This window comes from Podarcis vaucheri, assembly GCF_965113315.1.
Source record: "Podarcis vaucheri genome assembly, chromosome: 2".
NCBI classification, from domain to species: domain Eukaryota; kingdom Metazoa; phylum Chordata; class Lepidosauria; order Squamata; family Lacertidae; genus Podarcis; species Podarcis vaucheri.
In genome coordinates this window covers 18,504,391-18,528,895 of record NC_138760.1, presented here as the reverse complement: position 1 = coordinate 18,528,895, position 24,505 = coordinate 18,504,391, and the positions used below count along the sequence as shown (strand labels likewise).

Below are 24,505 nucleotides of genomic sequence, written 5' to 3'. Positions count from 1 at the left end.
CCCCAGAAAATAGTGATTTTAAGCTTTTGTTTATATATAGATATAGATATATATAATAGATACGCACATACTGTATATATAAATTTTATTAAATTTTCTGTTTTACAGTTTAGAATACTCATTTTAAACGTCCTTAAAATATCCATGACCTCCCTTGTTCTCTTTCCAGGTTCATTTTACATATCATAAATTCCTGCATATTTTACATAAACTAAAGCATTCAGTATTCCATTATTACATCCATCAATACTCATTTTAAACGTCCTTAAAATATCCATGACTTCCCTTCTTCTCTTTCCATGTTCATTTTACATATAATAAATTCCTGCATATTTTATATAAACTAAAGCATTCAGTATTCCATTATTACATCCATCAATACTCATTTTAAATGTCCTTAAAATATCCATGACTTCCCTTCTCTTTCCATGGTTCATTTTACATATCATAAATCCCTGCATATTTTACATAAACTAAAGCATTCAGTATTCCATTACTACATCCATCAAAATTGATCTACAGTTGAATTTATCTTAATGCTGCCAACGTTTTCAAGCGTACACAATTTCCCCTCATCTGTTCGATAAACATTTTCCAGTCTTCTCTCAACGTATGTTCTTGTTCTCTTATTCTATATGTTAAGTCCGCAAACTGCACGTATTCCATCAGATTTTAAGCTTTTGGAGCTGTTACTGCTGCCACACATCTGGGTTTTCCCTGACATTTTGACGGTTTGGCAAAATTTCCCACTGACACCATTTTTACACCCCAAACCCAGGACATGTCACGATTTTTCTTGACGTATGGAAAGCCTAGTTAACCTACTTTGCTAACAAGTGCATCTGGAAAGAACTTTACGTATTGTGATTTCTATCTGCTCTTAAACTTCGCTATAGGAGTACGGTTGCAGCCTATGTTCTGGCAAAATACGATTCCCATCCTCTCTGGTGGATGGGAATCGTACAATCTATTGAAGCCTAATAGGGTGGCTCCTCTGAAATTATTTGTAAATCTGGGCAGAGAACTCTGCATGACTATTTCAGGCCTGTTCCCCTACATGGCAACACATCGAAAAAGGAATATGAGCCGATTAAAACTACTTGTGGTTGTGTAAACAGGCCTGGTTTGCTTTATGTTTAACGTTTTGAGCCGGAGCTTTAGCATGGCTAAACCGCTTCTGGAGCAACGGGACACCGTGACAGAAGTCAGAATGCATGGAAACACCGTTTACCTTCCCACTGCAGCGGTACCTATTTATCTACTTGCACTGGTGTGCTTTCGAACTGCTAGGTTGGCAGAAGCTGGGACCGAGCAATGGGAGTTCATCCCACTGCGGGGATTCAAACCGCCAACCTTCTGATCGGCAAGCCCAGGAGGCTCAGTGGTTTAGACCACAGTGCCACCTGTGTTCCTTTTATAAACTTAATAGTGTGTGTGTGTGTGTGTGTGTGCGCACGCACGCACGCACACACACACTTTGATTCACTCAAACTGATAGCCAAAAATAAATAACCCAGTTTCAGATTTGTAAAAAAGTTCATGAGCAACAAAACTAATTGGACTGAGATTGGGGAGATTTGGGTTGGTGTTAGGCCCCAAGCTACATATTATATGCGAGATCAAGGATTAAGATTCCTAACGTTTTTTTATTATGACTTCAAATGTGTCAATTTTGAATAGGATCAGAGCAGTAGTTGTGATGGAAGATATTTAACCCTTCTATCCTGTGGATTTTGGCAAATGCAGGGGGGAAAATAACCCGTGTTTTACTACACTGGGACATAGAAATAACATGTCTACATATCCAGTTGCAGTTTTCCTGATAGAAATCCCTGCTCCCTTCTGCTGCTGCTGCTATTGGCCTGCAAGTGGGAAACAACTGCCACAAATCTTTGCATCTCCTCACCCTGCCCTAAATGCAGGGGCAGTTGGAGCTGAGAGGCATTTATATTGGGGAAATGGTGGGGGTTGGTGTCAGAGGAAAAGTTTAAACAAGCACAATCAAGTGGTGCTTCAACCCAATTTATGTTTATCCCTGTGGCTGCTTTTATGTAAAAATAAAAACATTGGCATGTGTCTACGTAGGTTGGCACAGTTAACTGCAAATGTTTAAAAAGGTCTGAAAAAACACACTCCAAATTCCATGTCACTTTTGCAAACTGCTTATGTTTAACCTGACAGAATCACTATGTTTGCAGGTGAATTGAGATAGTTGTTTTTTTGGCACCGGTGGAAATTCAGCCATATAGGACATAATAAAATGATACAAAAAAACAACAACACAAACAGGTTTTTTTTTCTTCCTCCTTGGATTTCAGTGACAAATGTACAATAGCACTGAGAGTTTTTGATGGGCTTATGGTGGTTGTTCTAGCAGTGAGTAGTTCACCATTGGTATTAAGTTACCGTACTGCTAAAAGATTCAGCAGTTTGTTGTCGTTTCCCTGGGTTGCATGGGAAAATGAAGTGCATAGAGCAGGAATGGAGAACAATTTAGTCCTGCTATCATGGGGAGAAATAGTTTGAGTAGAAAATCCTTTACAATTGCAGTGTTGTCCATACATCATTATTCTGGGCAAGGGGATATGGAATTGCACATAGTTTTCTGTTGCATCAACTTCCATTAAAACTGTGTATCTCCATTAAAATTTGTTGAGTTTGGGCGCATGTCAGCTCCCTGAGATAGTTTAACATCAAATCATTTATTGCATGTTTAAGAACAATTAAGCCCAAGTCAGCGGGTTCTGATTTCAAATCCGGTCTACAGCCTTTCGAGTCCCAATTTGCCTAGTGTATTTCTTATCCCCAAAGCAAGGATGGCTCAAGGTGTTGTGTATTGCAGTGTTTCCCAACCTTTTTTGGGAAAAGGCACACTTGTTGCATGAAAAAAATCTTGAGGCACACCACCATGCCAGAAGGGAGAAGGTCACTTTTTACTTATGTAGAAAAAAAAATAAAAAAATAGTAACAGCATAGAAGGTAATGGTTAGGCTAGCATCCCTCTTCCAAATATGCTAGGTTTTTATTTGCAGGGACTGTTCTACATGGGAAAGCATTCAGCACTGTCCTTCTCCCATCTGCCATCTGAATTGGTACTATTCTGGGTCAACTTACTCTGCTGCATGTGTAGATGAAAATGGCACCAAGTGTGGGGGAGGGGGCAGAACAGGTTTCAGATACAGGATATTAAGCATACACGTACTTCAGATTGAACTGGTTGCTTGCTTTGCAAGTTTTCATTTCCCAAATGACTGCCTTGGCAAGCGCAATACCTGCCAGGCTCAACGCCGGTCTCGCGCTGCCGCTTCCCGCGCTCTCAAGGACCCGGGAGGAGGAAGGCGTGAAGGGAATCCCGAAGGCGCGAAAACCTCGCGCATGCGCAGGCCTTCCGCCTGCGACAGCCCAGTAGGCCAGCCGAAGTGAGCGGCGATGGGATGTGGGAGGGAGGGAGCTCGCCGCCCCGCGTGTGCCTATGTGGGGCACGTTACAGCCCCGTGACGTCAGCGCCACGCAGGCAGCCAGGCAGGCAGACGGCGAGAGCCCCGCGCTGGGCGGCCTCTCCTCGCCGCCCGCCTTGCCCGCCTCCCTCCCACGGCACACCAGGCAACGTCTCGCGGCACACTAGTGTGCCGCGGAACACCGGTTGGGAAACACTGGTGTATTAAGTCAAAGGATTTTATATCTGTATTATTATTGTCGGTATTTGCATTAGGGTAAAGGGGTAAAGGGCCTTTTGGTTTCAGAGGGTACAGCTACTATTGGTTCATTTAAGCTGCTGTATTTGGATCCTCTGTCTTATTGGTTTCCTCCAAAAGGCAGGACTGTGATTGCCTGATATTGTTCCCTCCAAAATGTATCCTTCCTAGCTAGCTCCCTGTCCCTATAAATGTAGCTTTCCCCTCCTCAGGCTTCAGTCTTGTTTGCCTTAATAAAGAAGTGTTACTAGAGAACTGTCTCCAGCATATTATGTCAAGAGAGCTGAAATCACAAACCCCACGTCACAACACAAGGGATGGTGTTTTGTTGTTGTTGCCGCCTAGAATCCTCTGTGTTGTTGCAAAGGATTGTGGGATGCATTGCACTACAGTAATTACAATTTGTCCAGGAAGTCAGTCATGCTGGACATCAGATTTGTATGTTGCTTTATATATAGTGGTTGTCTCAGTGGTCATTTACAGATGTGTCTCCTTCGCTGTACAACCTGAGGCCTTTTTGAAAACATAAGCGTCACCATCTTGAAAAACAGGTGTGTGAGATATGGATGGTGGTGATGCCACTGCTCCAAGAACCTATTGGTATTTATATACCGCTTAATGTCAAAATAGGCTTCTAAGCAGTTTACAAAATATAAAAACCAGTCAACAAAAATTTTAAAATATAAACATCTATAATTAAAATATACAATAAAGCCATCCCATTAACAAAAAAGAGATTAAAGCAGGAGACTTGGGTCAAGAGATCAGAGGGAACTAAGATTTGAGAAACTCTTAAAGTTTGAATATTTGTACACCAATTATCAGAAACATTTTGCACACCGTACACCCCCATTGGTGTTTAGTGCCCTAGTTATAAAAGATCCCCCTGTAGATTTCAAGTTGAAGCTGATTATTCAGGCCTTCCAGTTTTGGGCAGAAGTCAGGGATCTGTTCCTGCTCTCCATTGCCTGCTTTGAAATGGCTGCCATATTGTTATGTTTCCAATCTTTCGACCCCAAAGACTCTGCAGGATGCTAATTAAATGTGACAGGGACATACGAACGCTGCGGGCTGTAGGGAGGTGGCCTTTGTTCCCACCTTTTCATTGACAGGATTGTTCTGGCTCTTTGCAGCAAGTCAGCAAGCGGTGGCCAAAGAAAAGAGAGATGAATAGAGAGAGAGAGAAAGCATATGCCAGCGAGAGGTCAACAGAAGGCCTTGCTTTTGCTGAGCCAGGCGCTGACTTTACAGAAACCAGGAGAGGGACTCTACTGAGTTGTCAACACATGGCACGCAGTAGATTTGAAGTAACCACCCAGACTACTTCCAAAGCCTCACTATGGACTCCCTTCAGTACTAAAGCGCACATTCTGGTGTTAGGATCAGAGGAAGCCGAGTAGTGACTTCTGAAAGCTGAGATGTGTTTTCTGCTAAATTAAAATCAGAAGTGCGCTTCACTCTTTACATCTGAAAAGGTTGGGTTTTAGAGCATGTTAAGAGTTAGCGTTTATCCACCCTCAAAGCAGCTGATCCTCTCTTGTTCCTGCATGTCATTGGAACGAGGCATATCCAGAGCAGTGACTCTTGCAGAGACACAACAGGCGAGTCTCCAGTGAGCAAAGGTGTTTCTGCTCTCTGCATCAGGAGTGATAAAAATGTTCCAATCACCAGAAACAGCAGAAGGACTTATGCTTTGTGGGTGAAGCATCAGAAGACGTCACAATGTGTCGTTTCTGTGCATACAGAAGCCTGTGTTAACAGAAGCCTTTACCTTACTTAAATCGTTTCTTATGGCATGTAAGTTTTCACAAAGCGTTATTGTGTCCCATCACACCGCCTGAGAACTTTTGGGATCAAGTCTGGAATCTTGCATTCTGTTTTCAGATCTTGAAGAGGTGCCCGTTTTTAAGTTGGCCCCTCTCTGGAGCCACATTTGCAGTGGAGAAGACTTAAACTTCCCATTAACTGCCAATTATTCTCCACAATCTCCCCTTTTCAGTTTCTCCAGCCAAGACCCCAAACCAGAAGTAAATCCAGTTGAAAGAAAAACAGCTGGGGGGGTAGGGTGGCATTTGGAACTTTCTTTGGGACACTTTATGAAGTTTAAATGTCCTTGCTACATGTGCTAAGCATCACATCTGAACATTTAAAGCACCTTTGCACCACTTTAATAGCCATGGCTCCCCAAGGAATCTTGGGAAGTGTAATTGAGTTAAACATTCCAGCACCCTTAACACAGTTCCCAAGAGCGCTTTCAATGTAAGGCATGGATTTGTGTACAGTACTGTGAGCATGCCAGCAGCCCACTCACCAGGGCCATCGATTGCTTGGTGTGACATTAATGGGCAGGCATCCATGGTCCTGAATGGGGTGACTGTGCCCCTGAAGGACCAGGTGCGCAGCCTGGGAGTCATTTTGGTCGCACAGCTGTCCATGGAGGCGCAAGTCAATTCTGTGTCCAGGGCAGCTGTGTACCAGCTCCATCTGGTATGCAGGCTGAGACCCTACCTGCCCACACACTGTCTCACCAGAGTGGTGCATGCTCTGGTTATCTCCTGCTCAGACTACTGCAGTGCGCTCTACGTGCGGCTACCTTTGAAGGTGACCCGGAAACTACAACTAATCCAGAATGCGGCAGCTAGACTGGTGACTGGGAGTGGCCACTGAGACTATATAACACTGGTCCTGAAAGACCTACATTGGCTTCCAGTACGTTTCCAAGCACAAGTCAAAGTGTTGGTACTGACCTTTCAAGCCCTAAACGGCCTCGGCCTAGTATACCTGAAGGAGCGTCTCCACCCCTATTGTTCAGCCCGGACATTGAGGTCCAGCTCCGAGGGCCTTACGGCAGTTCCCTCACTGCAAGTGAGCTTTCTCGGTAGTGATGTCAAGGAAATAAACAACTATCTGACTTTTAGAAGACATCTGAAGGCAGCCCTGTTTAGGGAAGTTTTTAATGTTTGATGTTTTATCAATTTAATATTATTAATAATAATATTCTGCTGGGAGCTGCCCAGCTAGATGGGCAGGTTATGTATGTATGTATGTATGTATGTATGTATGTATAAATGAATAAATAAATAAATAAATAAATAAATAAATAAATAAATAAAGTTAATTCATTTAATTGTGACCAGGCACAAATGGAAAGCTTACAAGAATATTACCTTATCCTGTAGCCCTCAAGCAATATAAAAGCAAAGACAGAGGAAACCTCAAAAGAACTCTTGAGAATGATTATTGTGTCCTATCACTCTTTTTCCAAGGGCACCTTTGTCTGATGTCATCCATTCCAAAACATCCAAATCAGTTTCCTACTATAGCTCTACAAGCTGAGAGGGTGGGCGGGAATAAGCAAGGAAAACCTACTGTTCAATGCCATATCTGTGCTGTGCTGGTCTTCTGTTTGCAATGCATGTGTTTCTACTAAAACATACTTACTCGGAAGTGATACACTCGATTCTACCAATTCAGAATTCGTAACCAGGCTTTTCCCAAAAGTCTTTGCTTAGCCGGCTTTGTCACTGGCATGGCTTTTGCTGCTGGTTATTATGCCTTTTGTTCCTTGCTATAAAGGTGGGTAGCTGTTTCCTTGGTGATGGTGTTGCATATTGTCCTTCATGTTGCCTTTATTGTGCTGTTTTTGCTTGTCACTTTGGGTTTGCCTTGGGTAAAGAAAATGAGTTATGAACAACAACAACAACATTTGTAGGGCACACACCATTGCTGCGTTCTTGGAAGAAGATGCAAGAGGAACTTCCCAGACAGAACAAGAATGACACAAAATATTGCTGTTCCAGGCGTGCAAACTGAGTTTTCTGCATTGGCTTCATAATCTCTTCCTTCCTCCTCTCTCGCATTGCAAAGGAACTGGGGATCAATCCAGACTGGGCCCAATCATGTGCCTGACTTGGTCCTGCAAAACATTACCTACAGATTCATGCCCACTAGGATGCAAATTTGAACTTATTTCTGTGCATATTCAGTTACCACTCTGGTGCTCATTCTCAGCAATGGAAAAGTCAGCAGCACATTTAACTGCGTGATCTCTCTTTGGGGGAGGGGAAAAAAATCTATTGCCTGTTTCATATTTAAATTCATTGAAATGTGTGCTATCCATCTTTGATCATACAGAAATGAGTTCCAGCCTGGGGCAATGGTAACTGTGACAACCCTCTTCAGATAAGCTTCAAAGGAACCTGTTGCCTTGACATCTTCAGTGTCAACCCAGAGATTCTCAACATGCGCACGCACACACACACACACACACACACACACACACACACACAAAAGCATTAAAAAAACCCCCACATATTTTGTGTTTTCCCTCCCTAAAGCTTTCCCCCTTCACCCCCTCCCCCTCGGACCCTGGACGGGGAAGGACAATGTTGATAGTAGGATGTTAGTTGACCAAACCATGCAGGGCATTGTAAGAAACTGTGTTATGACGAAGTATCATGAATTGAGGACACTTACTATGAATAATGGGCTTTAGAGACTTCTTGGAACATCTCATGAACTCCAGCACCAAATTCTACTTCTGATCATTTGGCTGTTCCTTGATATCCTCCCTTCATCTTCCTCTGGATTGTTTCTGCTTCACCCTTAATAGGATGCTAACAGGGGAGGGTGAAGGGAGGGAGGGAAGGAGGATGTGGGAGAAAGGTGGCCCACTAGATGAAAACAACAAAGCACCTTCTCTCACTCAGATCAGAATTTGCAGCCAGACACCATGGGCATCAGGGAGGTAAGAACATCCTTCTGTGAATATAGGAGGCAGCCAAACTGGATGTATTTTGATAGTGTTCACTCACAACTCCCTTCCTATCGTGTAGTTGACGTCCACCTGTTTTCCCCTGTAACAATCCATCTGTGTGTCCATCTATACACTTGATCAGTCATTTCTGTCAGTAGGTTCTGTCCTTTTCACCTTTTCTGATCCCTCAACACATTTTGCTTCAGTTCATCTGGCTACTGTGAAAACGTTCACCAAAGCCAAAACGGAGACCATGGCCGCTAACAAACAGTAGACTTAACAATGCAGACAGCATATTTTCCTCAGGGCCAGTATAAGTTCAGAATCGGAAAAGAAATGTTTTAAGTAGCTAGCAGATACTGTACCCGACGGAAGGTACGGAATCATTTTTGTCAAGGGATGTTTTTAAAAATCAGGGGCCCCATACTGGTGTCCCTTAAATCAAGCCCTGAGTCACCAGTTGAAGACCAATGGGATAGCTAGATGGATTTGATAGCCTGTTATTGGGACTTAAATTGATTGAAAACCCTTGTGTGTCATTCCAGTTTGTGATGCCAATTCTTTCATTGTTGTTTTCTTGCTTAACACACAAAAGGCTACATGCATCCTTCTTCTTTGGCGATCACTCGTGGCCGAGTAAGATTGTCTTCCATAAACACGGTTTAAAAAGTGAGTCCGTAAGTGACTGTGGAGGCCAATTCTGGATCCACACGTCCTTTCACAGTGGGGACATAGGTTTCCGGGTGGGAGTTGATCATGGTGAGGGTTTGCCAAGCATGCCTTCCTCTTGGCATGTTTCTCCCTTTCATCCTGAGTTTGAGCATCTTCAAAACCCATGACACCTTTGGTAAAGGCTGTTCTCCAACTGGAGCACTCGCAGGCCAATGTTTCCCAGTTGTTGGTGTTTATACTACATTTTAAAAAGATTTGCCTTGAGAGTGTCTTTGAACCTCTTATGTTGACCACCAGGATTACACTTTCCATTTTTAAGTTTGGAGTAGAGTAGTTGCTTTGGAAGACGATAATCAGGCATTCGCAGAACAAACACCATGGTGTGTACAAGGGGTTGGAGGGGGAGATTCCTATTCCTGTTGGCCAATAGAGCACAGGTTGTGTTTTCAAAGTCAGTATACCTTGACTACCAGATGCTGGAGACAACTATGGGATGGCTATGCCACCAACAAGCGTTCTTTTGTGAACACCCTTTGGCATCCGTTTGGCCGCTGGTGGGACTCCTGAAAGGTCCCTTGTTCTCACTAAGCCGTGATTCTTAGGTTATATTTGCACATACTATGTTTTCGCAGTGCATGAGATCAATGGATCGCTCACTGAGATGCCATTTCATTATATTTCTATGCTGCCAGCAACACAAGGAGCTCAGAGTGTCCCCTCCCTCTTGTACCATCAATTTCATCTTCACAGTAACCCTTGAGGTAGGTTAGTCAGGCTGAAAGAGAGAGTTACTGACCCAAGGACCACTCAGTGAACTTCATGGCCATGTCAGGAGTTAAACCCAAGGTCTCCCTGGTTCCATTTGACACTGACCACAACACCATGCTGGCCTCCGTGATCTTAGTGCTTGATTTCTCTTACCATATTTATTCTGGTGGTTCAGTAGATATGGGGCTGAGTCTGCATATTTACTCCCCAGGATCAATCCTCTGCCAGTTGGGGGTTTTAGAGAAAGGTCCAGAAGGATGTTATGGTCGATGGTGTCAAAAGCCGCTGAGAGATCCAGCAGAACTAGGAAAGAAGCTCTCACCTTTGTCCCTAGCCCGCCAGAGATCATCGACCAATGAGACCAAGGCAGTTTCAGTCCCATGATGAGGCCTGAATCCCGACTGGAAGGGATCCAAATGGTCCACTTCTTCCAGACATACCTGGAGTTGTTCAGCAACCACTCTCTCAGTCACCTTGCCCAAGAATGGAAGATTTGAGACTGGGCGATAGTTGGCCATATTGGCAGCATCTAAAGATGGTTTTTTAAGAAGCGGTTTGATAACCGCCTCTTTCAGCAGGTCTGGGAAGGCTTCCTCACAGAGAGAAGCATTCTCCACCCCGCAAAGCCCATCGCCCAGCCCTTCCCGACTAGCTTTTATAAGACAGGATGGGCAAGGATCAAGGAGACAGGTGGTTGGTTTCACTCGTCCAAGCAGCCTGTCCACATCCTCGGAGGTAACAGATTGGAATTGATCCCATGTAACAGGACTAGACAGAACTCTAGCACTCTCCTCCCCCGGCCCTGCTCCCACGGTGGAGAGCATGTAGAGAATGGCTTGCGTTAGAAGGTCAGATGGTTGTAGTGGCCCATTCCTGGAACAAGCAGAGTCTTCTGTGTCCATCTGCAGGTGATAACGTCCCTTGACTCTTCCTTCTTCCCTCAACTCCAGGAACTGCGGAGCCGTCAGTTCTGGTGCCGCCTGCTGGCAGAGGCAGGAGGCACCCTGATCTTCGTTTGGGTGGTGCTGGGCGCCTCGTCCCCTGTGAGCCCCAAAGAGGTGCTTCCTTCCCCGCTTCAGCCTGCCCTTGCTGCAGGGCTGGTAGCTGTCAGCTTGGCTCACTGCTTTGGCGACATCAGCGGTGCCCAAGTCAACCCGGCGCTCACGGTGGCCTTCCTTTGCACCCGCAAACTGGACGCTCTGCATGCAGCAAGCTATATCCTGGCCCAGTGCTTGGGCGCCATCTTAGCTTCAGGCGTCTTCTACCTTGTGTTGCCCACCTCAGCCGTGGGGCAATTGGTCACCAAGGTGAGTAAGCTACACTCCTTTCTCCCTCCTTCTTTAAGACTCCCTCCCCATGAGGCATCCTCCTTTCAACTTTAACTCTACCCACTTTAGCCAGGAATAGGAATAAAATAGAGTAGCCATACAGTGGTGCCTCGCAAGACGAAATTAATTCGTTCCGCAAGTCTCTTCGTCTTGCGGTTTTTTCGTCTTGTGATGCACGGTTTCCCATAGGAATGCATTGAAAATCAATTAATGCGTTCCTAGGGAAACCGCCTTCAGACCAGGTCCGGGGACAGTCTGTCCCCGGACCTCTTCTGAAGGCTGGGGGGGGGGGACAAGGACTTTTCTTCCCACCCCCAGCATTTAAAAAAACCCCAGGACAGCGGAGGACTTCTCCGCTGTCCGGGCGATCTTAAAATGCTGGCGGGCGGCATTTTAAAATCGCCCCGGGACAGCGGAGGACTTCTCCGCTGTCCGGGGCGATTTAAAAGCCCCTGGGAAGGCAGGCAGGGGGGACAAAAACTTTTGCCCCCCCGCCAGCCTTCAGAAGAGGTCCTGGACCTCTTCTGAAGGCGGGCGGGGGGCGAAAGTCTTTGCCCCCCCGCCTGCCTTCAAAAGGTGTCCCCGCGGTGGCGGGAGGTGTCCCCCGCCCGGCTTCGGAGCACCAGGAGAAGCGATCTCCCCGCAGCCCCTTGCTTCAAAAGAGGTCCGGGGGCAGCGGGAAGCGAAGCGCTTCGCTTCCCGCTGCCCCCGGACCTCTTTTGAAGCAAGGGGCTGCGCGGAGATAGCGATCTCCCTGCCGCCCCTTGCTGCAAAAGAGAAGACCCGCTGTCCCCGGGGCAAGCTTCGTTTAGCGAAGAAAGCCCATAGGGAAATTCGTCTTGCGAGGCAACTCGAAAACGAAAAAACCTTTCGTTTTGCGAGTTTTTCGTCTCGCGAGGCGTTCGTCTTGCGGGGTACCACTGTATTTTGAAGAGTAAAAAATGAGGACGCAATGGATAAAGTAATTTACAGTTGTTGTTGTTTTGTGAAAAAATCAATAAATAAGATTTACCCAAGGGGGGAAAAGGGACATCCTAAGCAAAAGCAGGACATTCCAGGATCAAATAAGAAACCGGGACGACTTCTGTAAATCTGGGACTGTCCTTAGAAAATAGGGACACTTGGAGGGTGTGTGTCAGGAATGAGCCAGCTCCAAGTAAAGGTTTGCAGCCAACTGCTTGAAAGCAGCCAGGAACAGAGAAGCTTAGATGTTAGGCAGGGAAGAGCCGGCAGTTGCAGATTTCGGCTCTCCCTGACCTTGACAGTCTGGCTGATAAGGCAGTAGCCGAGAATAGGTTAGAACACAGCCAAAGCTTGCAAGAAGTACAAAAAGGCACGAATAGAGACAGCCTCTCAGAAAAGGAAGAGGTTGGAGCTGATCCACTAAGTCCAAAGAGTCAATGAATGGGAGGGCTGCTAGATAGGAAGCAATACAAGAGACGTAAGGGTCGTAAGTTCAATATCTTCTGTCACCGCCAGAAGGAGTTTTCAGAAGGGTCACCTTGAGTAATGATGCCAGAGGCTTTGTTAGAGTCATCCGGAGCTATCTGTTTGTTTTTGCAAAAAATCCTCCTTTTTAATTACCTACGCTTACTGTGTTATCAAGCTGAGAACCTGGACTCTTGACAGTCTGGGCCTGTGGCGGGTCTTGAATTTAAATGGGTGACCTTAGAAATGTTACATAGGGAGTCCAGCTGCGTGCCATCATCCCTCCCTGGGCAATGAAGGGAACTGCAGCCGAGGAATTACCTGGTACCAACAGGTAGATGATTCTAGAAGAGCTTCCAAGGAAGCGCTGGTGTGTGTTCTGAGCAAACAGGAAGCCTTGCTGGCTGCATGGGACCATTGCTTTCCTCATGCTCCAACTTTGCCACTCCCTGCCTTCAGTTGTTGACTTGCTGACCACATCCCAGCAGCCCACTGCCCTCTTATGCCCCTACTTCCCATAGGCTACAAGTGACCCCTTTTTCTGCCAACTGCCCAGTTCTTGTCTCAAACTATCTCTTGAAACAACAGGTCCTTTTGGATTTTCTTCCCACCAACCAACCAAAGTCAAAACCCACTTTGTTTCACACCATTACAGACATTAAATCCACATATATACAGTGGTGCCCCGCAAGACGAATGCCTCGCAAGACGGAAAACTCGCTAGACTAAGAGTTTTCTATTTTGGAGGTGCTTCGCAAAACGAATTTCCTATGGGCTTGCTTCGCAAGACGACAATGTCTTGCGAGTTCCTGCGGGGTTTTTTCCTCCCCCCCCCCATTTTCTAAGCCACTAAGCCACTTATCAGCTGATCCGATCAGCAGATAAGCTGCTAAAAGCCGCTAATAGCCGCTAATAGCGCTAATCCTTCAATGGGCTTGCTTCGCAAGACGAAAAAACCGCTAGACGAAGAGAATCACAGAACGGATTATTTTCGTCTTGCGAGGCACCACTGTATTTTTTTTAAATGTATTTTCTCTTGTCTTTTAGCTATGCATATGTATAGCTGTGAAGGAGACAAGTCCCAAGTAAATAGTTACGTGGCGATAAGTAATAATAATAATAATAATAATAATAATAATAATAATAATTTATACCCCACCCTCCCCAGCCAAGGCTGGGCTCAGGCCGGCTAACAAGCAATAATAAAAACAAGTTGAATGAATACAACTTAAAAACAAGATTAAAATACAACATTAAAACATTAAAATGCAGCCTCATCACAGGAGGAGAAAGGAAAAAAGGGGGGAGGGAATCAAATTGACCCAAGCCAAAGGCCAGGCGGAACAACTCTGTCCTGCAGGCCCTGCGGAAAGAAATCAGATCCTGCAGGGCCCTGGTCTCATGAGGCAGAGCGTTCCACCAGGCCGGGGCCAGTGTTGAAAAGGCCCTGGCTCTGGTTGAGGCTAATCTAATTTCCTTAGGGCCCGGGACCACTAGGGTGTTGCTATTTATGGACCTTGAGGCTCTCTGCGGGGCATACCGGGAGAGGCGGTCCCGTAGGTAAATAGTAGCCATCTCGAAGTTGTCTCAGATGCAGAACTAAGATAGCAGAAGTTACCATATTGGTAACATGACTTATAATATTACCTTCCATTTGTAGCAGTTTTAAAAGAAATGCAAGCTGTTTGCTTTGTGTTTCTTTATGTTGTTATTTGGACTCCGCATCGTGAATGCAAAAAGTATTCTTCTCAATGAAGGGTTTTAAACACATGCAAAGATTACCCAGCTGCCATGAACATGCTGGGATCTAACAGCAGCACATATAGAATTGCTTTTAAATGGAGTCATAGAATTTCCTCAGAGTCCGTCAAGTCCACTTACATGCTGAGTGCAGCAGGAAGATCGGCTGGTTGAAGACATTATGCAGCGTACTAACACTTTCAACATAAAAACTGTTCGAACTGCAATATTTCAGGTCAGCAGTGAAGGGAACGCTGGGCAGGCCTTGGGAATGGAAGCTTTTTCCACTTTCCAGCTAGCCCTCACCATCTTTGCTGTAGAAGACCATCGGAGGCGTGAGTTGGGCGAGCCTGGAATCTTGGCCGTTGGCTTCTCTGTAATCGCAGGAGCGCTAGCCGCGGTAAGAGCCTTTGCTTGTGGTTTATAAAGTCCAGATTGATTGAAGGTTTTGTGGCTCGAAACCTGGGCCCAGCATCACAAGTTGCCCATGACTGAAGGCTGATTTTTAACATCATTCCCCCGCTTCGCCCGGTGTGTCAGATGATAGCATCCCTCCTACTGTTTCATAAGACACATGGAATGTCAGGTTGAATTACAGTGGCACCTTGGTTATCAAACTTAATCCGTTCCGGGAGTCCATTTGGAACCATTCAAAAACCAAGGCACAGCTTCCGATTGGCTGCAGGAGCCAATGCAATTCTGGTTCTAAACGCAGCATAAGGGGGTCTCTATAGTATAGTGTATTTTAAAATGGGGTTTCAGAGTTTTTAGGGGTTTTTGAATGTTTTATGTAGTTTTTATGTAGTTTTATGTAGTTTTTCATTTTCATTGTTCTGCATGGGACAATGACAATAAAGATATCTTATATCGTATATCAAGCTTCCTGCACTCCATCGGAAGCCGCAGAAGCCGCGTTGGAAGTTTGGCTTCCAAAAAACGTTCGCAAACTGGAACACTCACTTCCGGGTTTGCGGCGTTCGGGAGCTGATTTGTTTGGGAGCCAAGCCATTCGGCAACCAAGATACCACTGTACTTAAAGGGAGCAATATCCTAGTCCTCATGACTTCAGAAAACAATATCTATACACCATAATCCGTTCCAGCAGTCCGTCCTTTAGGCGAAATGGGTCGCTGGTAGAAGCACCGTTGTGCGCATGTGCAGATGGCGGCGGCAGTTTCTGCGCGTGCGCAAATCACGGCAAACCCGGTATTTACTTCTGGGTTTGCCGTGGTCGCGACTTGGATCGTGCCCAAGTAGAGGCAGTTGTAAGTAGAGGTTCTACTGTAATTTAAAAGATGCTCTGTATGCAAAGCTTTTGCCACGTTGGCTTTGTAATTGCTGTACCCCCCAAAGTACAATCTTATATTCTTTCTATGGCTGGCTATACGCTTCCGTGTCAGCCAAGTGATTGTGACTGAAAACAGGAGATTGAAGGAATCATGCAATCTTGGCTGGATAAAGAAAGAGTAAGCTCAGGCCTGAAGCAGGGAATTGATTTTAACAGCTGCACACACAGCACTGCGTTCAGTCCTGCTGTACAAAGGAGGGCTGACAAATCAGAAAGTATACTAAAACCAACACTGGCACACACAGAAAAAGTTTGTAAGGAAATATATGCATATTTGCACAATGGATTCAGATCACAGAATGTGGGGGTTCTGGCTGAAGAATCAGGGTGTTTCTTTGTGTTTGTGTTTGTGCAGAAACAATCACTAGCAATTCAGGAGTGAAGCAAATTTAATACCAATGGTTGGGAACAGATTTTGAGACCCTATGGGCAGGGAGACTTACTTCTATGTAGCACTAGCACATATTAAGTCATTTATGAACAATAGATGATGTTCAGCAAGACACACTCTTGGTTGTTTTTGAGATAATGACAACAAACTAACACACAGAACAATCAGCCCAAAGGAGGGAGATGGACCACCACTGACTATGCCATTATGATATCTCTGCAGGGCACATTCTCCGGAGGCAGCATGAACCCAGCTCGGTCCCTGGGACCAGCTGTCGTGACAGGAATCTGGGAACATCACTGGGTAAGTGGATGGATGAGAGCCTTTTGAGAGACGAGTGAGAGACGAGTGGTTCTTTGTCCTCCCCCTTTTTTTGACTTCATGTCTTTCAGCTGGCCCTCAGTGCTCCAGCTTTTTCCCCTTCAAGCTTTTCTGGCTTAGTGTAATTATTTTTCATTTTTCAAATATTCTTTATTGAAAAATAAAAATATACAGAATTACAAGTGCGCCGAGTAAGATAAGACACACACACACACACAAAAAGAAGAAACAAGAAATAGTACCCATGTAGAAAACAAAACAGAAAAACAACAAAAAACATATTGTGTGCCTTACAGAAAAAGGGAGAAATTGTTATTGTAGTTAACAGTTGTAGTTGATGTATTTTAGTTGGCCCTCAGTGCTCCAGGTTGTGGTTTTTTAAAAATTATTATTATTATCATCATCATCTTCATCATCATTAAAACTGCCTGGGGTGTCAACTTGAATAAAATATTGGTGGGGTCAGGTAAGCCCTGACCCACATAATCAATCACATGATACGACACACATACCCCATTTGAATGGCAATGCACATCAACTGGGGGGGAAGCCCCCTCCAATATTTTATTGGAGGGCCTGAAAGTACCTAGGCCCCTAGGAGTTGGCTCCTATGAAGGCTGCTTAGAAACCCTGCCCCTCTTGGGATCCCACCAAGTTGATTCAGTCACTTTAAAACTGCCTCCCTTAAGCCATCCTGGTTGCTTTCGGGCCCACTTCTCTATCCTCAAGGATGAGACAGGTGCTTCACAGGTTGCCTCTTTTGCTCTCGCTCTCCTCCCCTCCTTCCAGGTGTACTGGCTCGGCCCCATCCTTGGCGCAGTCCTTGCCGGCGTCTCCTACGAATTCTTCTTTGCCAACAATGCTTCGCGGGAGAAGCTGGTTGCCTGCCTGACCTGCCGCGACATAGAGATCGTGGAAGCGGCCAGCATGTCTCGTTCTTCTGTCTCCGCCGCTGCCAAGCCGCCTTGCAATGGGGAACACAGCACCGAATAGAAGGCAACGCCTTTCCCTCTCCGGCTTCCTGCTGCTACCCCCATGCGAAAATAATAATAATAATAATTTATTATTTATACCCCGCCCATCTGGCTGAGTTTCCCCAGCCACTCTGGGCGGCTCCCAATCAAGTATTAAAAACAATACAGCGTTAAATGTTAAAAACTTCCCTGAACAGGGCTGCCTTCAGATGTCTTTTAAAGATAGGATAGCTACTTATTTCCTTGACATCTGATGGGAGGGCATTCCACAGGGCGGGCGCCACTACCAAGAAGGCCCTCTGCCTGGTTCCCTGTAACCTCACTTCTCACAATGAGGGAACCGCCAGAAGGCCCTCGGCACTGGATCTCAGTGTCCGGGCTGAACGATGGGGGTGGAGACGCTCCTTCAGGTATACAGGACCAAGGCCGTCCTGTATACCTGAAGATATACAAAATTCCCTCCTCTTAGCAAGGCTTCCTTTGCCACTTTTACCCAGCTGCTATCTTCCATATATAATCATCTGTGCTCTGGCACTAGGATGGGACTGGAATCTGAACCCCTCAAGATGGCACAGCCTAACATTGGTGGCACAGAGCACGGCCACTGGTGCTGGCCCCAACTTAGAGAGTATGGCGGTCTCATAGGCTAACACAAGCAAGAGCTGGAAACCAGGATTCCTGGGTTCTCTTTGGGTAAGGTCCAGCGAGCTAGAACATAGTGCTCTGGTTTCTGTTCCCAAGATGACAGACATGGCAGATAAGGAAAGGCCTGGAAACCAAGGCTGCTAGGTTCCATTCTACACAGTGGCGTAGCGTGGGTTGTCAGCACCCGGGGCAAGGCAAGTAATTTGCGCCCCCTAACCCATGGATTTGCGCCCCCTAACCCTAACCCCCAGATGTTGCGCACGGTGCAGCCGGCCCCCCCTGCACCCCCCACGCTACGCCACTGATTCTACACTCCCTTGGCGATTTCATCATGTAAAACCCTGGGCCTAGAAGTTGACAGAAGACAGGTCTGGGTTCACTGGTACTGTATATCTCCAGGTGATTCATAGATTCCCAATTGTTTCAACAACAGCAGCAACAAAATGACTCCCCTCCCTCTCTCCTCAATTATACTGCCAAAGAAAGCTTGGTAGCAACCATGTGTGTATTTTTTGTGGGGGGAGGGGAAAGGCCTGTGATTTGTGGTTTTTCTGGTTCTTTAAAAAAACAAACACATTTCTGGGATCAGAAGTAAAGGTCTTTAGCTGCACCCTCTGCACACCCTCCAACATTCCTCCGATGAAAATAGGGTCGTGCTGTTCCATACCCTCTAACATTTCTCCAGTGAAAATACAGTCGTACCTTGGTTCTTGAATGGAATCCGTTCCGGAAGTCCGTTTGTCTTCCGAAAATGTTCGAAAACCAAGGCATGGCTTCCGATTGCTGCAGGAGCTTCCTGCACTCAATCGCAAGTCACAGAAGTCGTGTCGGACGTTCGGGTTCCTAAAGAACGTTCGCCAACCGGAACACTCGCTTCCTGGTTTGCGGCGTTCAGTAACCAAAACATTTGAGTCACAAGGCATTCAAGAGCCAAGGTACAGTACAACTGTAGGGACGTCCTACCAGGCCCTCCAGCATTTCTCTGATGAAGATAGGGATGTCCTAAGGAAAAGCGGGGACGCGAGTGTCGCTGTGGGTTAAACCACAGAGCCTAGGACTTGCTGATCAGAAGGTCGGCGGTTCGAATCCCCGCGACGGGGTGAGCTCCCGTTGCTCTGTCCCAGCTCCTGCCGACCTAACAGTTCGAAAGCATGTCAAAGTGCAAGTAGATCAATAGGTACCACTCCGGCGGGAAGGCAAACGGCGTTTCCGTGCGCTGCTCTGGTTCGCCAGAAGCGGCTTAGTCATGCTGGCCACATGACCTGGCAGCTGTATGCTGGCTCCCTCGGCCAATAAAGCGAGATGAGCGCCACAACCCCAGAGTCGGTCATGACTGGATCTAATGGTCAGGGGTCCCCCCTTTAAGGGAAAGCAGGACATGCTGGGATCAAATCAGAAACCGGGATGGCTTTTGTAAATCTGGGTCTGTCCCTGGAAAGCAGGGGCGATTGCTGGTGGGTTTGGGGATGCTAGTAACAGCAACAACAAAACGGTAGGCGCTGCAAGCTTCAAGGATGCCCATCCCTACCCCAGGCCTGTGTCTCATTTGCCCCAATATTAGTTGCAGCGCTAGAGAGAGCATCTCAGAGAGTCACCACTATGTCGCTCTGTTCTCTTTGCCACATGGGTGGAGTTCAACAACAGGTCTAAGCCAACGAACCCGATGCACACAATCAAGCGCAGTGAGGAGTGCTATGGAGCGAGGAGTGGGGGGGGGCGGATGCTGCCTCCCCTCCCTCTGTGCCTGGAACATGCTGGGCCAGGAGAAGTGCTGACCCAGCAAGTCCCATTATCCTCGCCCCTTTCAGGCCTGATCGTTTCCCTCCCTCCGGCCCAATCACAGAGCAAGCTGGCAAATCCCCGGGACCCCAGAGAGAATTAAGAGTCCCTTAAACAGATCTGACTAAACCTCGCCTCCAAAATGCTGAGGTGACAAATATCCCAGAGAGGCCTCTTTCTAAGCACAGAGGGGGCCTGGTTTCATCCACATGCCCCCCTCTTTTTTGTTTTTTTTGTTTTGTTGAGTGGTTATCCCCTGAAACTCCAGCCACAGGAGTCCTGTCTCCAGCGTTATCTCCTCTGTACAGTTTTGTTTGGTTCCTTAGCATACCCTCCAACATTTCTCCGATGAAAATAGGGATGTCCTAAATAATATTAATAATAATAATAATAATAATAATAATAATAATAATAATAATGTTGTTGTTGTTGTTATATTATTTATACTCACCCATCTGACTAGGTTGCCCCAGCCACAATGGGCGGCTTCTAACATGGAAAAAAACTCATAGTAAAACATTAAACTTTTTTTTAAAAAAAAAAACCTTCCCTATACATGACTGCCTTCGGATGTTTCTACGGGTTGTATAGTTACTTATCTCCTTGGCTCAGGAGCCACATAATTCCATATCCTCCAAAATTTATCCGATTAAAATAGGGCTTGCCGATCAGAAGGTTGGCGGTTCGAATCCCCGCGACGGGGTGAGCTCCCGTTGCTCGGTCCCTGCTCCTGCCAAGCTAGCAGTTCGAAAGCACGTCAAAGGGCAAGTAGATAAATAGGTACCGCTCCAGCGGGAAGGTAAACGGTGTTTCCGTGCGCTGCTCTGGTTCGCTTAGTCATGCTGGCCACATGACCCGGAAGCTGTACTCTGGCTCCCTCGGCCAATAAAGCGCGATGAGCGCCGCAACCCCAGAGTCAGCCACGACTGGACCTAATGCCCATTGGTCCCTTTGCCTTTAAGGAAAAGTAGGACCTTCTGGGATCAAATCAGAAAGCAGGACGGCGTCTGTAAATCCGTCCCTGGAAAATAATGCTTCCCAGCAATTGGCATTCACTCTGGGCAGCTTCCAACACATATAAAAACGTAATAAAATATTAAACATTAAAAAACGTCCCTATACAGGTCTGCCTTCAGACTTCTTCTAAAGGTTGTTCAGTGGAACCTCAGTTTTCGAACGTAATCTGTTCCGGAAGTCCGTTTGACTTCCGAAACATTCGAAAACCGAGGACTAAAGGGTTGTCAGCAAGTTTAGTGGGGGAAACTGAGAAACGTGCCTCGGAAGCCATTTGACTTCCGAGGCACGTTCAAAAATGGAAGCATTCACTTCCGGTTTTTCGGTGTTCGGCTTCTGAAATGTTCCACTTATCTCCTTGGCTCGGTGGTTGCAAAATGCCCATCAACTTCGGGGGACCATGGCCCCCTCAATATTTTTTTGAAGGGACCTTAGCCCTTAGGAGTTGGCTCCTACATTCCACAGCCACTAGGCCATGCTGTAAGAATCCCAGAGGTTTGGCTAGAATAGAAGGATCCCCAGGATAAGGTAAGGGGATGTGAATGTGTTTGCTGGGATTAAGGGCTACTCTAGAGCACGGGTAGGCCAGCTAAGGCCCAGGGGCCGAATCTGGCCCAATTGCCTTCTACATCCGGTCCACGGACGGTCCGGGAATCAGCATGTTTTTACATGAGTAGAATGTTACAGATAGGTAGCTGTGTTGGTCTGCCATAGTCAAAATAAAAAAATTCCTTCCAGTAGCACCTTAAAGACCAACTAAGTTAGTTCTTGGTATGAGCTTTCGTGTGCATGCACACTTCTTCAGATACTGTACACTGAAACAGAAGTTGCCAGATCCTTCTATATAGAGAGAAGGTGGGGAGGGGTATTACTCAGAATGAGTAGAATGTGTTATTTTATTTAAAATGCATCTCTGGGTTATTTGTGGGTCATAGGAATTCGTTCATTATTTTTCTTCAAAATATAGTTCAGTCCCCCACAAGGTCTGAGGGACAGTGGACCGGCCCCCTGCAGAAAAAGTTTGCAGACCCCTGCTCTAGAGCCTGGGAGTGATCTGGCTTTGGTTTCAGATGAAGGAACCATTATGGGGACTGGAAGGAACGACAGTTCAGCTAAGATTAGGCTGTCATACACACCAGAGGTTTCTTGTTCCTCAGTCCGAAGACCATGACATGAAAGTGATGGCAGGTTCTCCTGACTGAAGTCAATACAAGTACATTCCCCTCCATGTGGATCGACACATCTCAAATCGACCTGGTGAATGGTCTTGATCTCAACATAGCATAACTTGCTGCAACCTACCTTTTGGAAGGATTTTCTCCTTGAGCAAACCAAAGTACATTTCAAGATGTGCAAATCCAGTGGGAGGGAAATGCCCGACAATATCATCAGAAATTACTGCTCAGTAAATAGGTTTAGATTGGTGCAGAAAATTTTGTTTCCCCACATCTCAACGCACAAGAAACACAGGCAACAAGGCCAAGGGAACCCTGTGGCACGGCCTTATAAAGCAAAGAAAAACACACAAGGGACATCACTGCTTCAAACATAAGCAGACACTTTTAAAAAAAGACATAAATCCAGGCAGGCTGCAGCAATAAGCAAGCAAAGGAACCCAGTCGTTAATCTGCAAAGCATGCGCAAACATGCTCAGCACCAGGGACGGTTCAGTTGGTCTCAAGTTTGTGGGTTCAAGCCCTACACTGGGCAAAAGAGTCCTGCGTGGCATGGGATTAGATGACCCTCGTGGTCCCTTCCAACTCTATGATTCGTTGAGGAAGCTGTTGGTTCAAATCCACACCTTGGCTTTCTATTTCTACCCTTCCCCAGTTGTTATTGAACAGGAGATGATCAGAACACTTGTGGAGACACATGTTCAGGACAACGGAGGGCAGAGAGGGGAGGCAGCAAGGAGTGCTTGGCTCTCAAAAGCCAGAAATATCCCCACTCTGGCTATCACCCCCCTGGCTGGTGAGGAGTGATGCGTCACGTACTGACAGGAGGACACCGGGCCCATGTCACTGCAGAAACCACTACCACACAACACAGTTGGCTGGAGGGAACCCACACTTGTCAAAACGGTCCCTGGCATTACAACCAGGGCCTCAGAGTGGCACGCATGGCTGTGAAACATGCATTTGGGAAGCTGAAGATGCGTTGATGGCATCTTAACCACACAAGAAGATGGCAAGGTTGAGAAAGGGTGCGTCATGGTGTAATGGTTAAGAGCGGTGGACTCGTAATCTGGTGAACCGGGTTCGCGTCCCTGCTCCTCCACATGCAGCTGCTGGGTGACCTTGGGCTAGTCACGTTTCTCTGAAGTCTCTCAGCCTCACTCACCTCACAGAGTGTTTGTTGTGGGGGAGGAAGGGAAAGGAGATTGTTAGCCGCTTTGAGACTCCTTAAGGGGAGTGAAAGGCGGAATATCAAGTCCAAACTCTTCTTCTTCTGTGGGGCTTGGATAGGATGCTCCTGAAAGGGAGTTCTCAGCAATGCATCAGATCCAGGATCTACATGTCATTGTGGTCCAGGGATGCACCACTAGGAGTCCTTTAGGCAGTGGCGTAGCGTGGGTTCTCAGCACCCGGGGCAAGGCAAGTAATTTGCGCCCCCTAACCCGGGGCAAGGCAAGTAATTTGCGCCCCCTAACCCATGGATTTTAGCACTCGAGTCTCTTCCGCGCGCCCCCAGATGTTGCGCCAGGTGCAGCAGGCCCCCCTGCACCCCCCACACTACGCCACTGCTCCTACCACAAGTCTTCAGGACAGCCATCCGAAGGCTGGCGCGGGGAGAAGGTCTCTCCGCCCCACCGCCAGGCTTCGGAGCAGCCTTCCGAAGGCTGGCGCGGGGAGAAGGTCTCTCCGCCCCAACGCCAGGCTTCGGAGCAGCCTTCCGAAGGCTGGCGCGGGGAGAAGGTCTCTCCACCCCACCGCCAGCCTTCGGAGGAGGTCCGAGGACAGTGGGGTTCCTGCTTCCTTGAGGAGGGTCGGCCAAACGCGCCCCCCCAAATGTTGCGGCCGGTGCGGCCGGCACCCCTGGCACCCCCCATGCTACGCCACTGCCTTTAGGGACTATGGGAAAAATACGAAGCAGCCACAGGGAGAAGGATGCCGAGGCAGCAGCCACGGGCATCAGGCTGCTGGATCGAGGTGAGCAAGCAGCTGGAGGAGCTGAAGAACAGGTGAGCATGGGCAGCAGGGCACTGGGCATGCCAGAGCTGTTGGGGACAGGGGACACTGTGCCCATAATTTGCTGGGCTGGTTTCAGTGAACACAGCTGCTCAGAGACATTTGCTGCTCAGTCACGCTGTCAGGAGCGAGCCAGCAATAAATCACACAGAGTAAGTGAAGTTAACTCTTTATTGGAAGAAACAGGAACTGCTCAGGAACTGCTAGGCCTAAAGAGCACAGCAACTCTTCTTCGGTAAGTCTTGCCCCTATGAAGCAGTTGTGGAAACTGAAGGTCTCCGCCTTCCCGCAGCTGCATAAGTCTCCTCCTCTCCTGGGTCTTTGCTTCTCCCACTTCATACCTTTCCTGGTCCTGTGCGTAGCTGTCAACTTACAGATTTGAAAATAAGGGACCAGCAGCCTCGAAAATAAGGGATCAGCAGCCAAAATAAGGGATTTTAGTCAACCAGCTGAAATAC

At 46.9% G+C, this 24,505-nt stretch overlaps 1 protein-coding gene across 1 annotated transcript; it reads left to right on the top strand.

Annotated features, from left to right (window-relative positions):
• Positions 1–8,427: 8,427 nt before the first annotated feature.
• On the top strand, positions 8,428–17,485 carry LOC309527606 (aquaporin AQPAe.a-like; the record flags this gene model as incomplete). The annotated part of the gene is made up of 5 exons (XM_082214424.1): positions 8,428–8,442; positions 10,755–11,198; positions 14,623–14,787; positions 16,349–16,429; positions 17,237–17,485. 5 exons carry the CDS (start codon positions 8,428–8,430, stop codon positions 17,438–17,440), a joined length of 909 nt encoding a protein of 302 aa, XP_082070550.1. The 3' UTR covers positions 17,441–17,485.
• Positions 17,486–24,505: the final 7,020 nt, after the last annotated feature.